General features: G+C 42.9%; 1 protein-coding gene across 4 annotated transcripts in view; it reads left to right on the forward strand.

Moving 5' to 3' along the window:
* Positions 1–387: 387 nt before the first annotated feature.
* Positions 388–16,357, forward strand: part of FBXW12 (F-box and WD repeat domain containing 12) — a 29,206-nt gene continuing 13,236 nt past the window's right edge. The window contains exons 1-5 of one of the 4 annotated variants that reach the window (XM_027836882.1): positions 388–430; positions 2,249–2,286; positions 10,554–10,717; positions 11,287–11,405; positions 15,511–15,720. In XM_027836882.1, coding sequence (XP_027692683.1) covers positions 10,660–10,717; positions 11,287–11,405; positions 15,511–15,720 — 387 coding nt within the window. In that variant the 5' untranslated portion in view covers positions 388–430; positions 2,249–2,286; positions 10,554–10,659. Of the gene's footprint in view, positions 431–604; positions 745–2,248; positions 2,344–10,553; positions 10,718–11,286; positions 11,406–15,510; positions 15,721–16,357 lie in introns of those variants that run through there. The other 3 variants (XM_027836880.1, XM_027836879.1, XM_027836881.1) reach the window with 3 other exon arrangements.

The following is a 16,357-nucleotide window of genomic DNA, read 5'->3' on the forward strand; positions in this document are numbered from 1 at the left end:
CCACCTCCTTTTACTTGACGGGATAACTATAACAAGCATGTGTAGTCACATTGGAAAGGTTTGTGTATTTATCTCGATCACTCGAAATAAGTGATTTGAAGAGGCCTGTGTAGTCACACACACACACACACACACACACACACACACACACACACGAGATAAAATGATGAATTTAATGTGGAAAAAAACAGATGCCGAAGGCGGAGGCCGTTCTGTCCCGGTGGCCCCAGGGGTCACTTGCCCAGGCCGCCCAGTCGCCCATTTTCGAGCCTTATCTGCCCCGGTGCCTGGAGAGCTTCGGGGCCGGGGTGGGGGGGAAGCGGGGGGGGGGGGGGGGGAAGGCGGTGTGGTGGAAGGGAGGAGGCCTGGGGGCCGGCCCAGAAGCACGGGATTTCCGCCCAGGGCAAGGCCGTGAGGCCGAATTCTCCAGGTAGAGACTCCCCCGGGCCAGGGCGACCGCAGCAGGGTCCCGAAAAGGGCCAGGCTGGGGGAGGCGGGGCGAAGCGGAGCCTCGGAGCTTGGCCTGGGACTGGAGGCGGGGACAGGGCCTGGGCCGCCGGGGCGGAAGCGAAGACAGGGCGGAGCTAGGCGTAGGCAGCGGCCGAGACTCCGAGAAGTCGGCGGGGCTGGCCGAAGAGGGCTGAAGGGATGGGGACCCCGGCAGCGCTGCCGCTGGACGGGCTTCTGCACGTCTTCTCCTTCCTGGAGGCGCCGGACCTGCTCCGCGCGGCCCAGGTGGACAAGGTACGGGCCGGCGGCTCCTGTTCATTCGCCCGCCCGCCACCCCGACGGGCGCCCCACACCCTCTGGTCTGAGCCGGGCATCCCCCAGGCCCTGCGCAGATGGTCCCGGCGTCCCCTCCCACCGCCCCAAAGTGCTGGGGTCGAGGAGGGCGGCGCTGTCCCTGGGCTTCTGTGGGACCAGCAGTTTGGGCGGAGGCACAGGACCTGAATGCCCTGGGCATCCCAGCGCCAGAGGAGGGCCCGGGCCTAGCCCATCCATCCCGTCTGGGCTTCGGGCCCTTGGCAGAGCTGTGGATGACGTGACCTCTCGAGGTTCCTCTGGGATTCCCCAATTACTCAGCCCCTGCCAGCTCTGCCCTTTATAATGCAGGACAAAACCTAAAAGGCTGCTCTTCCTGCAGTTTGGAGAGGCATTATATGAAGGACTCAGGGTCACGACCCTGCCCCTCTCCTGCTCCCTTCCTCCCCACCCCCCTTCCAACACCGTCATGTTTCCTGAGTGTAAACTAAGTGGAATAACCTTAGATATGGCATCACGAGGTGGATTTGAGGAAAGATTGCCTGGCAAGTTAGTAGGAGAGGTGGGGCAGGTCTGCAGATTACCAGTTCACTGTTTTTTCCCCTATCCAAGCCGCATTTTTTGTTTTTTGGGGGGATAGAATTTGAGGTCATAGATGACTGAAGGTTAGCTGCAATCATTATCTAAATAAATAGATTTTTTCCTCAGACTCACCACCTGAGGGGAAAGGGTAGGGGAAGCTCTCTTGGCTAGTTCTCTGGTTTGCTTTTTATTGTGATTGAAATTTGTTATGAGTAAACCAGGGGTTGGGATCTAGGAGTTCAAATGATGCCATTTTCTTTCCAGTCTTCATATACTGTATAGGCCCTTATCTCCACCCTCTTTAAAGACCAGAGACTTATTGGCTGGTAGCCTTGGCTAAGACACTGGACAGAAGCTCTTCTGTGGCATGAGACCCTTTTGGGGAGGGGGGAGTCAGTGGTCTGGACTTTTTAAAAAATAAAATAAAAGTAACCTCAGTTGAGCCTCATAACAACTTTGTATATTAAGGAAGAACAGCTATTAATCATCCTCATTTCAGAGTTGAGAAAACTAGAGAGAAATTCAATGATTTGGCCAAGGTAACACAGCTTCTAGAGAAAAGAGTTGAGCCAACATCCCCAATCCAAATTCTTTCCATAAAAAGCTACTTTCCATGTTCTTTAGTGTTAGAGTAACATTGTGGCAACATGGCCCTAGGATTGTTACTCAGTATCAGAACAGACCAACCTGAGATTTTTCAAGAGAATATTAGAAAGGCAAAAGGTATACTGAGTCTGAATGTTGAGTAGCCTAGTTCCAGCTCTCTTTCCTTCTCCTTTCCTTGAGGATTACTCCTGGAGAGGATGCTTCCAAACACCCAGAGAGCAAGACAGGAGACCAACATAACAGATTTTTCCCAGAATGTTTCTCTCTTTCTGTCTCCCTTCTTCCTTTCCCTCTCCAGGTCTGGAATGAAGCTGCCGAGTATGCCTTCCTGTGGAGGTGAGTGAGTGAGTGAAGGAAGAATGAGGTTTGGAGGAAAGTGATCCCTGATTCAGGGTAAGAAAACAATCTCCTGGCCTTTTGCCAAGTGCCTGCTCTCTGCTCAGTCCTGTTTCTTTATGGGGAAACAAGAATAGAAAAGAATGGTTGAGGGAGATAGGACAGGTGAAATTTTTTCTCATTCATCAGGAATGGTTTGTCCAGGATAATAACACTCACCAACTGTTACTTCAATTTCCCTGCCTTTCCAGTCATTTTATATTCCTCTTCCTGCTGCATTCTACCTTTCAGGCAAACTAGCTTACTGGCCCTACTTTTTGGCTAATAGGAGGCCAGCCAATGAGAACTCAGGCCTTATCTTCATAGCGGGTATTCTGTGTCTGTGTCTAGTCTCTCCAGACCCCTGATACATTTGAACTCGATCTCTTATTTCTATGCCTTAGTTCAGGATGGCCCCAAATATCTGGAATGTATTCCTTTATCACTGTTTCAGAAAGGTAATGCAGTACAGTGGCTTTAGATACAATGGACCTGAGATTAAATACCTTCTCTGATGATTACTATCAGCATGGTAGGACTTGGACAAGTCACTTAACCTCCCTTGGTCTCACTTTCCTCATCTGATGTTCCATCCATCTCTATACCTATGATCCTCTGATCTTAGAATCCTTAGCTTCCTTTAAGGCTCAGGTGCTAGTACTTATGTGAAAACTTTCTTGATTCCCTCTAGTTTTTAGTGTTTTTTTTTTCTCTCCATATTACCTTTATACAAATCCCTCCACACATGTATGTTTGCTTTATGATTTGTTATGAGTGATTTTTGCTTTAATGTACAACAGTAATAATATACATCTATTGATTACTATATAGACTATTATAGACAAATTCCTTTGTATAGCAGACCCATTTCTTGAAGGGAGGGGTACTTCCTGGAGAAGAGCTGTATTTCCTGCCCACTTTGACATTACACCACCCTTGGAGTTATATTACTTGGCACCCTTCTTCCAGGACGCTCCTTCCTTCTGAAGCCTCCCAGGATGCTAACTGGACTATCTGAATAATAATGATGGCTAGCATTTATATAGCACTTTGAGCTTTGCAAACACCTCATTTTATCCTCAACAATCCTGGAAAGTAGGTACCATAATTACCCTTGTTTTACAGATGAAGAAACAGGCTGGTAAAGCAGGCTGGTTAAGTGATTTGCATAGGATCATACAACTACAAGTGTCTGAGGTCAGATCTCAACTTAGGTCTTCCTGACTCCAGATCCAGGACTCTATCCACTTCTACACTTAGCTGCCTGCAAAGATCTTACAATCTGGGTTGGAGGAAAGACAACATGTACATATATAAAATAGATAGAAGGTCATTTGGAAGGAAAGGCTCTAGGAGTTGGGGGGTGTTAGGAAAGGCCACATAGAGAAGGTAACATTGGAGCTAAACCTGGATGGAAACTAGGAACTCTCATAGGTGGAACAGAGGAAGGAATGCATTCTAGTGCAAATATGGCATGATGAAGTGTCACATATGAGGAAAAGTAAGAGGTGAGTTTGGCTAGACCACAGTATTCATAAAAGGGAGAAATAAAATGTAAAAATGTAATAAGGCTGAAAAGATAGGTTGAGGCCAGGTCACAAAGAGATTTCAAATTCCAGGAGAGTTTTTATTTGATCTTAAAAGCAAAAAGGGAACCACCAGAGTTTTTTGAGTAAGAGAATGTGTTTTCAGAACTGTGCTTTTAGGAAAATCACTTTGATACTTCTGTAAGCTGAATTGGAGTGGGGAAAGACTGGTTGCGGGGACACCATTAAGAGGCCGTTGTGATGGTCCAGGGGAGAGGTAATATGTGCCTGAACTAGGATGGTGGCTAGGAGTGGAGAGAAGGGGTTAGATGCAAGTCATACTGTGTAAGTAGAAATGACAAGAATTGGCTACTGACTGGATATGTGAGGTGTATAAAAGGGAGAAGTCAAGAATTACACTAAGGTTGTGAACCTGACTGACTGGGAAGATGGTGGTTCACTCGACGGAAATAGGAAGGTTTGTAAAAGAGGCAGATTTTTTTTGGAGGTGGGGGAGAGAATGGATTCTGTTTTGAACAAGTTGAGTTTAAGATGTACAATAATCATTTGGGGATGTTGGACTGGAGCTCAAAAGAGAGATGAGAGTAGGATTTATAAATCTAAGAGTCATCAGCATAAAGATGATAATTAAACTTATGTGAGCTGGTGAGGTCACCAAGTGACAAAGTGTAGAGAAGAGAAGGGAGCCCAGGATAGGGCTAAATCCACAGTTAGGGAGCATTACATAGCTGATGATCCAGCAAAGGAGAAGGAAGGGCCAGACAATTAGGCAGAAAACCAAGAGAGTAGTTTCAGGAAGAAGACTAAATTCAAGAGGGAAGGGCGCTCACTAGTGATGACATATCCTTCAGAGAGATCAAGATGGATGAGGAAAGAGAAAAAGCCATTCGTTGAATTTGGCAAGTAAGAGACAAATCACTGGTAACTTTGAAGAGAGGAGGTTCAGGTTGGGAGCCAGAATAGTGAGTGAGAACAGATGAAATAGATGGCAATTGTAATGAGGGTAGGCAGCTTTTTCAGGGAGTTTGGTTGAGAAAGGGAGAATAAAGATAGGAAGATAGTTTAAGGATGTCATGGGGTCTAGAGAGAACTTTTTAAGGAGGGAGGATACTTGAATGTGTTTGTAGGCAGCTAGGAAAGAACCAGTAGACAGGGAGAGATAGAAGGTGGCAAAGAGGATAGAATGCTGGGCCTGGAGTCAGGAAAACTCATCTTCCTGAGTTCAAATCTGGCCTCAGACACACTGATTAGCTGTGTGACCTTGGTCAAGTCATTTAAGCCTATTTGCCTCAGTTTCCTCATCTGTAAAATGAGCTGGAGAAGGAAATGGCAAACTGCTCCAGTATCTTTGCCAAGAAAACCCCGAATAGAGTAACAAAGAGTCCAACATAACTGAAATGACCAAATGACAAAAACAGAAAATTAGAAAGAGAGGGAGCTGTATGGCACAGTAGAAGGAAAACTCCCTTTATTGTCAGAAGATTTGGCTTTAAATGCCATCTCTGACACTTGCTCCTTGTGTGACCGAGGACAAGTCATTTAATCTCATTGTGCCTCAGTTTCCTCATCCTCAAGGAAGGTCTAGACTAGATGGCCTCCCAGGTTCCATAATTCTCTGATGCTGTGATTGCAGGGGCAATCTGCCAGAGAATATTGGACATAGTAGGTGCTTAAAAATGTTTGTGAAATTGAATTTTGAGAAACAAATGGGGGCATACAAGATCAAATGCAAGATTGTTTGATATAGCAAGTATTTGTGGACTTTTCTACAAATGGTGTGAAAGGTTGTGCCTTAATTCTGCTCTCCCTTACCACCTCAAGAAGGTAAGAAGCATGTACAATGAAAAGAATAGAAAGAAAAGGAATTCCTTCAAGGGGATTCATGTAGAAAACTTAAAAATAGCTGGACCATATCATCACCTCCCCACTATCTATTTTGCATGACCTCTTAGCCCCTGCCTCCACCACAACATGTGAGCTTGATAGGTGGGGGAAGTGAGCCACCAAACACTAGGAGTGTTTATCACTGCCCTCAGACTCCCAATGATTTTGCACTTTGTTCATCTGTTCTTTCCACTCCCACCCACCCCTCTCTGGGCCTGACATTAAGGTTCCATGTAGTGGGAGCTCAAGGGACTGAAGAGCAGGAGAATGTTGGGACCATTGGCAGCTGGAGCATAGATCCAAAAAGGGCCTTTACCAGCCCCTCCCCCTCAAAAAGAAAAATCCATTGTAACCTAGCAGAATCCCCAAATTCCACTCCTAAACAGGTTTGGGAGGAAAAGAAACTCTCTCTCTCTCTCTCTCTCTCTCTCTCTCTCTCTCTCTTTCTTTCTTTCTCTCCCTCTCTCCCTCCCTCCCTCCCTCCCTCTCCCTCTCCCTCTCTCCCTCCCTCCCTTTCTCTCCCCCCCTCCCTCTCCTCCCTCCCTCTCTCCCCCCTCTGGAGTTAAATCCTGGGGGGAGAGGGAGAGGGTTAGGGAGACAGATAGATAGATAGGTAGATAGATGGAGAGATAGTTATCAATATAGATATCGATAGCTATCTATCTTTATCGATATAGTTATATATCAGAGAGTCTGAGGAAAGAATCAAAAAGAAAATGTCCTAAAATAATGACGACTGAGATCAGAGATTCCCAGGATTCAATCCTAGAGAAGAAAATAATTAAGCAATAGTTAGAACTAGAACCCCAGAAAAGAGAATGGAATGCCCAGAAGAACCCCAAGAGTAGATGAAAGTCCCAATAGACTAAGAGATAAAAAGGTTAGAACAGAATTTGGGAAATAGCAGTGGATACTCTTAAAAATCAAAGAAAGGATTTTAGAATTAAGTGATTCAGCAAAAAATATCAGAGCCAAGTAAAAATACAGCAAAATTGAAAGAAGCTGAGAGATATCTACTATTGAAAACAACTGACCTGGAAAACAGGGCAAGGAAACCAAAACAGTGGTCCTGGTGCCCAACTTAAGGACATCAGAGAGAGCAGAAAGGAAAACTCTAGCCCAGTGTCACTAAGGGATATGAAAATATTGATGCACATATATTAAATAATATTATAGTTAAGTGGCTTCAGCGATGTATTTAAAGGATTAGCCAATATGGCCAGATTCATACAAGGGATTCAAGAACTGTTTTACATTAGGAAAAAATTAAATATAATCATATTACTAACAAAGCAATAAAAACATGGGATTATAACAAACCCTTTGCAAAATATAGCAGACATTAACATTCACTTGTTTTACTTCTTTTACTGTAATTCTTGCAGAATTTCATTTTCTCTTCAATCTCTTTGTTTCTCAAAAGTGCAATACATTAACAACTCTATATATAATACAACTCTCAGAGAATTTCACTTTTTCTCATAATCATTTTTGATAACACTAAAAAAAGCATAAGAAGACCTTTCCTTTCTATGATCAAAAGTATCTAAAATCAAGAGCAAGCATTACTTGTAACAGAGAAACATTAAAAGCTCTTCCAGCTGTTAGCACTAGTATGTAATTATGGTGCTAATTATAGCATTAAAGTAAGAAAAAAATGAAGGGAATAAGCATAGGCAAAAAAGGATTAACATCTGGCTTTGCACATGATTATAGGACCAGAGACCTAGAACTGGAAGGGACCCCCAGGGGCCCCCAGACCACTTTAAGAGCACATACTTTACATCTCTTGCATTCATCCTCTTCTCTCCATTGAATATCCCCCACCCTGGTTCAGATACTTATCCCCTCTTGCCTGGACAATTAAAGTAGCCTCCTAATTGGGCTCCTTGAATTCCAGTCCCCCCACTTCAATCCATTCTCCACCCAACAGCCAAAGTGATTTCCTTACAGCAGTGTTCTGACTGTGTTACTCTCCTGCTCAGTAAACTTCCTTGGCTCCCCATTGCCTCCAGGATCAAATACAGTAAAACCTTTCACAATATGGTTCCAGCCTCCTTTTCCAGAATTGCTACACATTTCCACCTTCACCTACCCTGTGGTCAAGACAAACTGCCCTTCGTACTGTTCTGTGTACATGACATTCCAACCACCATCTTTGTGCTGTCTGCCATTTCTGGAATGGACTCCTTCCTCATTGCTCCTCCCAATTTAGGCATTACAAAGCCTTTCCTACACCACTTAGCTGTTGGTACTTACCCTCCCCTCTTCAAATTATCTTCTATAAATTTAGATATGTTACATGTTTTTTCTCTCCCAACTAGACTACAGGCTCCATGAGAAGGACATGACCTATTTTCTTTTTGTTTTTGTATCCTCAGCACCTAGCACAATGTCTGGCAAATGATAGGCACTAAATAAATGCGTGTTGATTATTTGCTATTCCATAATAAACTCCAAATGGAAGCACCTATCCTAAATATAAAAAGAGCGTGTCATGGAAAAAATGGGGAATGGAATGGGTTGCCTGTCAGATCTATGATTAAGGGGAAAATTAATAACTAGGGACAGAGAAGATTCCACAAAGAAGGTCCAAAAGTGCTTTGAGGTGTGGTATTGTGGTAGGCCTATGTGTGTATGGCCTCTCTTGCTTAGGTTTGTAAGCAAGTTCTGGCATGTATGTTAAAATCAGCTGCATTATTCTGTAGTCACACCTGGTGGATTTTAATTAGCCTTGGCATTGAGTCCCAGGTGCCTTTGGATGAATTACTCGTCTTTAGAAAATGGTTCTCACTAATCATTTAGTGAGAATTTGAGTTAACTTCTTGTGGCCATGGACCAAGACCAAAATGGTCACAAATGCCTGTTTATTATCATGTTTTGGCCATAAATTCTTCAGTGTTAAAATATGAAGACAATGGCTCAAAATTATGTAAGTTAATATAGTAGACAGTAAAGCATCATTTAAAAAGAACACGCAAATTTGAAAAATACATTTGCAATAAGTCAATTGAAGAAATCTTGAGTTTAATATTTAATATAATTGGTGCCATAACCAAGTGAATGAATGTTCTTTTGACCTCAACTATGCATTTTCCTGAAAACAAGCCTACAACATAGGTAGTGAAAATATTGTAATCCATATTTTCCAGGTGAAGAAAGTGCAGTTCAAGGAAGTCACTCTAGTAAGTCCTCTTTGGACTTTTTTTTTTTTAAAGCATTAGACATAATGACCTGGAAGCTACCTTCTAGCTCTCAGGCACTGTTTCCCATGATGTTCTGTGATTCCTGGGACTCACATCATTTCATGATCCCTCACAAAAACCATAATTGCTTGGCTTCTCCTATCCCCTCTTCCCCAAATTACTTCATATTTATTTTGTGTATGTATTTCCATGGCCTTTCTCTTGTTTTCCCCCTCTGGAATGGAAGATGCTTTAAAGGCATGCACCATTTAGGGTTTTTTCCCCTTTTGTTCTTGTTTGTATCCCCAGCATGTTGCACACAGTAGGTGCTTACTAAGTAATTGTTCAATTTAACAATGAATGGATTTCATCTTTTCCCCTCCAGTGGGTTCACCTAACTAAGCCCAAAGTTTTGCACTTGAATATTATTTTTGTGGTAGTTTTCCTGATAATGAAAACATGTTTTAGATGTTATAATGGAACCTCCAAGTCACAAAGTTTCTCCTACTTTACAGTTAAGAACAGCATCACTGTAGGATCACTCTTCCCACTCCAGCCCAGCTGTCAAATTAAACTTCCTCAAGAGCATATCTGACCAGATCACTCCCCTTACTCTATAAATATCCGTGGTTCCCTAGCCCTTCCCGGATTAGATATAAAATCATCTGTTTGTTATTCAAATCCCTTCACAACTTGTCCCCCTCCTACCTTTTTCTTCTTTTTCTTTTTTTAATAGTATTTTATTTTTTCCCCAATTATATATCAAGACAATTTTTAGCATTCATTTTTACAAGATTTTGAGCTCCAATTTTTTCCTCCCTCCCTCATTTCCTCCTCTCCCCTCTTCCTCAAATGGTAGGCAATTTGATACAGGTTATGTATGTGCAATTATATAAAGCATATTTCCATATTAGTCACATTTGTGAAAGAAGAAACAGATTAAGAGAGAAAAGAAAACACACAAAAAAAAATGAAGTAAGAGAAAGAAAGTATGCTTTGTTCTACATTCAGAGTTATCAGTTCTTTACCTGGATGTGGATGGCATTTTCCATTGTGAGTCCTTTGTTCTTGTCTTGGGTCATTGTGTTGCTGAGAAGAGCTGAGTTCTCTTTCCAATCTTCTTACACCTTCCTCCCCACCATGACTTCTGGGATCCGGGGCCACTGACCTCCTGGCTGTTGCTCACATATTCCATCTTTAGACTTCAGGTGTGTTCACTGGGTCCCTGAGGAATAATATTCTCACTCTTCATCTCTGCCTCCTGACCTCCCTAGCTTCCTTCAAGTCCCCCTAAAATCTCACCTTCCACAAGAAGCTTTTTCTGGTACCTTTTAACGATATTCCTTCTCTCTGTTGATTACCTCCAATTTATCCTGTCTATGGCTTATATTTCATAGTTGTTTGCATGTCTCCCTTAGACTGTGAGTTCCTAGAGGGCAGGGACTGTCTTTTGCCTCTCTTTGTATCCCTAGTGATTAACATGGAACCCGGTATATAATAGACACTTAATAAATGCTTATTGACTGACTGCCCCAGCCACCCCTCGCCTCAGCCCCAACTCACTTCTGAGAGGCATGAGAAATCATTTGGGACCCTTATCACTCTCTTTCAGGAGGCTAAGCCTGAGCCGATGGACTTTCTGCAACATTTCTCAAGCAAGTAAAGGAGCACAGACATGGAAACAGTACTACCTCCATCGTTCTCAGCTAGAACACCAAATGGCCCGTGGGAGGCCCTCACAAGATTTCACTTGCAAAGCTATTTCAGGGCACGAGGGTAATAAATACTAAGAGGAACCACAGCAACACACACATACACACACACACACACACACACACACACATACACACATACATACCTTGAAAGTTTGTAAAGTGACTTACATACATTATTCTATGTAAGGCTTACAGAAACCCTGTGAAGATAGGAGTATATTATTTCCAGTTTTGCAGAAGAGAATACTGAGTCTTAGCAAGCTGATGTGACTCACCCATCTTCTTGACTCACTAGCCCAAGACCCAAAGAAATATTCTGGCCCCCACCTCTCCTTCCCATTCTTTTTATTATGGTGACTATAGAACTGTGGATTAGAAGAAAGCCATGATAATGATGGCTACAAACAGATTCACAGGAAAATGCTAGGATTCATTACATTTACCCTAAGCAAGTCATGCTTTCTGAGGAACCTCAAGCCCACTTTCCCAATCATTCTACAACCTAATTAATTTTTTGAAGAGAGTAGGGTAGGCAAAGAGTTTCTTAGGTGCTTTTTAATCATTATTAGGAGAAAAACCCAATTATTTGCATGCTGTGGTCAAAAGAGGTCCATTTGCTTTTCATTTCAGGAAAGATAGATGGAATGGCTTACCTCTCAGCCATCGAACACAGATTTGACGGGCAGGAGAAGTCAGTGGTGTGCACTGTGTCAGCAGACTGTACTGTCCGTGCCTGGAATGTTCAAGAGGTGAGTCCGGCAGGAAGCTGGAGGTGCGATGTTCCTAGCTACAAACCTAAATGATGCAAAGGCTGTGTTGACAGATTCCTGGAGTTGCAGTGGATTCCGCTCAGTATCTTAAATATCATTGTGATCATGATGCATTTTTAGAAACAGTCCTGCAAAGAAACAGATCAGTGGTGATTCTCAGTAGGTGGATAATGCTTCCTCAGCAGTGATCATGGTATAGCTCATTTTCAGATTGCCTCTTCTTATATGAATGAAAAATATACAAAGAATCTGTGAGTTTGTCACTGAAGAAACTCCTGGTATGGGAACTGCTGCCATTAATATGGATCAGAACTTCTGTGTGACTAGCTAAATAAGTTCTGTGGAGTTGCCTGAGAGAAACACAGATGTTAAGTGACTTTTTCAGGGTTCCAGAGTTAGAGAATGTCAGAGGCCAACATTTCAACCTGTATTCTTGATTCCACGATCAGTGCTCTATCATTTTTTCCAAGTTGGTTCTAACATTAATTAATAAGAATTACTTTCAAGTGTCTAATAAAGTGGCATCTTGATAAGCTCTCTAGGTCTCAGTTTCCTAATTTGTAAAATGAGAAGATTGGACAAATGACCTGGGTCCCTCCCAGTTCTAGCTTTATCATCCTATAATCCCTTCATAGGGGCACCTAGGTGGGGCCATAGTGCACAGAGCACCAGGCCTGGAGTTGGGAAGACTCATCTTCTTGAGTTCAAATCCGGTCTCAGACACTTACTAGTTGTGTGACTTTGGGCAAGTCACTGAACCCTGTTTGCCTCAGTTTCCTCATCTGTAAAATGAGCTGGAAAAGGAAATGGTAAACCACTCCAGTATCTTTGCCAAGATAATCTCAAATAGGGTGACGAAGAGTCTGTCACAACTGAAATGACTGAACAACACCATGATCCCTTCATAAAGACTTTGCCCACTAATGCAAGGGTACCTCATTAGTGTAAAATTATTACCAAGTTGGTATATTCCTGATATATCCTTGAGGCATGTGTAGAATTGTTGTTAATTTAATACTAAGTTAAATACACTAGGGAGCACAACTTTTTAATGGAATGTTGTGGTGACATGCTTTGTAAACCAGATAATCCCTTTGTAATGCAAATAATTACCCCTGGCATAGCTCATAGATCTTTACTCAAACAAGCATTCTTTCAGTGCTGACTTTGTGCCAGGCACCAGGCTAGGTTCAGGGGATACATAGATAAAAACCAAATAATTCCTACCTTCAGGATGCTCCTAGTCTATTGTGGAGAGGAGGCAGGGGAGAGAAACCACACAGAAACAATTAAATACATTAAAAATGTATAAAATAATTTGGGGGAGGGATGAAAAGGGCACTGGTTTGGGGAATCAGGAGAGGCCTTGGCACTTGGACTGAGCCTTGAAGTGAACTAGGGATTGTGAGATGTAGAGGTAAGGAGAGAGCACTCCAGGCAGGGAGACAGCCAAGATTCAAAGGGAGATGATGCGGTGTTGTATAGAGGTAGCTAAGTGATACAGTGGATAGAGGGCTGGGCACCCCACCTCATGGCCGCTATCAAGGGGTGGGGTTGGAAAATGGGGGAGAGGTCAGGAAGAGAGAGGAAGGAGAAGGACAAGGGGTACCACCCAGGGTTTGCCACATCATACCAAAACCCCCTTTCAGCACTTTGAGGCATGTGTAGAATTGTTAATTTTCGTTAATTGTTGTTAATTGCCTGTTAATCAGTCCTTTCAGCACTGGCTCCCACCACAAATCTGGAAGCTGCTGGAGAGTATGTCATCTCTGATGCACCCAATTGCTTCAGTCAAACACGTATTCAGCCAGAATCAGGCAGAGAATATCTGTGCATTCTCTGGATAACCCACATTACATACAGAATTTGGAGATTAACCTAGTAGCCTCTAAGATCTCTTCCAACTCTAAACCTATGAGCCCACGAAGTCTAGGAAGGACCAAGCAAATGTTCTACATCATCTGATGCTTCTGATCCTTGTAGCGTTAAATGTACTTGGCAAGCTCATATTTTTAATGCAACGCTGCGGTGACTCTGGTGATAAAGCAAAGACCATTGTATCATGAATCATGACCTTCCCCTCCCCACCCACCTTCTAGTTGTTTTGTAAGTCTGCCTGCTCTTGTAGTGACGCCAGGATCTCTTTGATGGGGTGCATCCTTAGCTAGGGTAGATGAGGACCCATCTCATTTAATTCATGAAATAGACAAGTCAGCTTGACATGAGAGGTAAAAACAGAAGGCTGAAGGGACCTCAAAATGGCCCCAGATCAAGGGATGATATCCATTAAGAGCTAAAGAAAGCCATGTTAATTCCCACACTGTCCAAGCCACAGACCCATTTCCTTGTCTTAAAATCATAGAATCACAGAAAGTAAGAGCTAGAAAGGACCTCAGAGATCATCTGATCTGACACTCATTTTACTGATGAAGAAGCTAAGGCCCAGGAAGGGAAAGGACTTGGCATGGTCATACTGCTGGTTAATGTCAGAGCCAGGCCTCCCAACCAAGGTCTCAGGACCAGGGTCTTTTCTGCTCTCTCTTAGTCCTCAAGGTCAGTAAGTATGGAAGAAAGTGAAGGGCACGGAAGGCATGTGACCCTGAGAATACTTCTGTTGGTTTCATTCCATGATGTAATCTCTGGAAAGGCTCATTTGGCTCCAAGTCAAGATTTCTAGCACACTATGAGGTTGGCTGAGTCATCATGGTGACACAAATAAGAAAAAATTCAGGGAATAGTACCAGCTTTGACACTAATCTTCTGGGTGATCTTGGGTATGTCACTCCCCTACTTTTGGTTGGGTCTTCAGGACCTCTTTAGGAACTTATGTTTTGTTTTGTTTTGTTTTTTCCACTGTAAAGCAGTGAAGTTAAACTAGATAGCTTTTAAGTTTCTTCCAAGTGGTTCCAGAATTTGAGAATAAGAACAGAAAAGGTGTTTGAATGAAAGAGAATTTGTATTAAGCCATAACGCATTCTAGATTTTTTCAATTCAGTGAGCACCTGCTAAGTAAGCACCTACTATGGACAAGGCACTGTCGCATACAAGGGTTATGAAATTAAATCTAACATGGACTCTGCTTTTAAGGAATATACAAACTAATGGGGGAGGAAAAGTACACAGATAAGTGACTGTCCTTCACGCCTGGACTGCTGACCTCCTTGGCTTCCTTTAAGTCCCAACTAAAATCCCACCTGCTCCAGGAAGCCTTCCCCAACCTCTCTTAATTCTAGTGCCTTCTCTCTATTATTTCCTAATTATCCTGTGTATAGCTTGCTTTATGTATATTTGTTTGCATGTTGTCTTCCCCCCCCCCCCCCGCTGCCACTTTAGATTGTGAGATCCTTGAGGGACTGTTTTTTGCCTCTTTTTGTATGCCCAGCACTTAGCACAATGCCTGGCACTTAATATATGTTGATTGATTGCTTGATTGATATAAGGGCAAATGAGTTAAGTGTAAAGGAGAGGTCTAAGCAAAGAGCTGTGATAAATTTAAGGAGGAGGAAATCACTAATCACTTTCAAGAGGGGGTAAAAATGGGAAGAACAGATTTCTAGGGAAGGTTTCATGGAAGAGGCAGCCTCTGCATTGGGCTTTAAAGGTTGCAGTTCGACAGACAGCTATGAGAAGGGAGTCTATTTCAAGAGAAGGGGACGGCCTAAGTTAGGCACAGAAAGATGTGGAAAGAGCACTTGGTTCTGGAGTCAAAGGACCTGCATTCAAAATTGACCTCTTACACTTACTACCCATGTTGCTTTGGGTAAGTAATTTTTCCTTCTTGGGCTTCAGTTTCCTTCTCTTTAAGACGGTTCATTGAACTAGATGGCTGTGTAAGAAGCCTTCCAACTGTAAATCTGATTCTATGATGGAGTAGGTGGGAGTGGGAATAGAATTTGTGTGGGAAATGAGGCACAGAATGGTGCAGGCAAAGCTGGAGAGTAGGTTGGGGCCTTGAATGCCAGAATAAGTTAGGCCATGGGAAATCCTGGAGGTTGTGAAGTAGCAGAGCCACAGTATAACACGTTCCTAGATACTGTTGTGGCAGTTCTTACAAATGGTAAATGATGAGCATTTGTTTTCCCAGGGCACTCAGATCTGGTCCAGCTCTGTTCAGCCAGCTCCACTGAGGAGCCTCCTGACTGTCCCTGAGCATCAGCTGGTCATCACCAGGGATGAGCAAGGGACCATCAAAGTATGGGATGGACAAACTGGGAAGGAGCAGGCCACCTTCATCACACACTCTACCTGGTGTAATCTGGTGCTCTGTGGGGTGCCAGAGAACCCTTTCTTGACAGTAAGTAGGCTTGGCCGATGTTTAACTTTGAGCAAGTTATTTTCTCTGTATGTACCTGTTTCCTTATCTGTAAAATGATGGAGTTGAACCAGAGCAGGGATTCTTGACCTTTTTTGTGCCATGGACCCCCATCGGTAGTCTGGTGACTCCTTTGGACCCCTTCTCAGAATAATGTACTTAAATACATAAAATAAAACTCGCAGGATTATAAAAAAAATCAAAATCTACGGAAATAAAGATGTATTTTTTCCCATTTAAGTTCACAGTACACCCCCTCCTCCTCATTCTATCCAAGACATAAGTAAGTACTCTATTGCTCTAACACACCACAGTTTATTAAGCCATTATCTAATCTTGAACGTATGGGTTATTTTCAGGTTTGTTTGTTTGCACTACAACTAAAAGAAAAGAATAAGCATTTCTGTAGTGCCTATTATGTACTAGGCACTGTGCTAAGCACTTTACAAACATGCGCAGCCTACAAATATCATCTCATTTAATCCTCACAACAGCCCTGTAAGGTAACTACTTTTATTATCTCCATTTTACAGCTGAGAAAACGGAAGCAAATAGAAGTTAAGTGACTTGCCTAGGATCACACAGCCAGTGTCTATGGTCAGATTTAAATTCAAATCTT

This window comes from Vombatus ursinus, unplaced genomic scaffold (genome assembly GCF_900497805.2).
Source record: "Vombatus ursinus unplaced genomic scaffold, bare-nosed wombat genome assembly UNPS02014820.1, whole genome shotgun sequence".
Lineage (NCBI taxonomy): Eukaryota > Metazoa > Chordata > Mammalia > Diprotodontia > Vombatidae > Vombatus > Vombatus ursinus.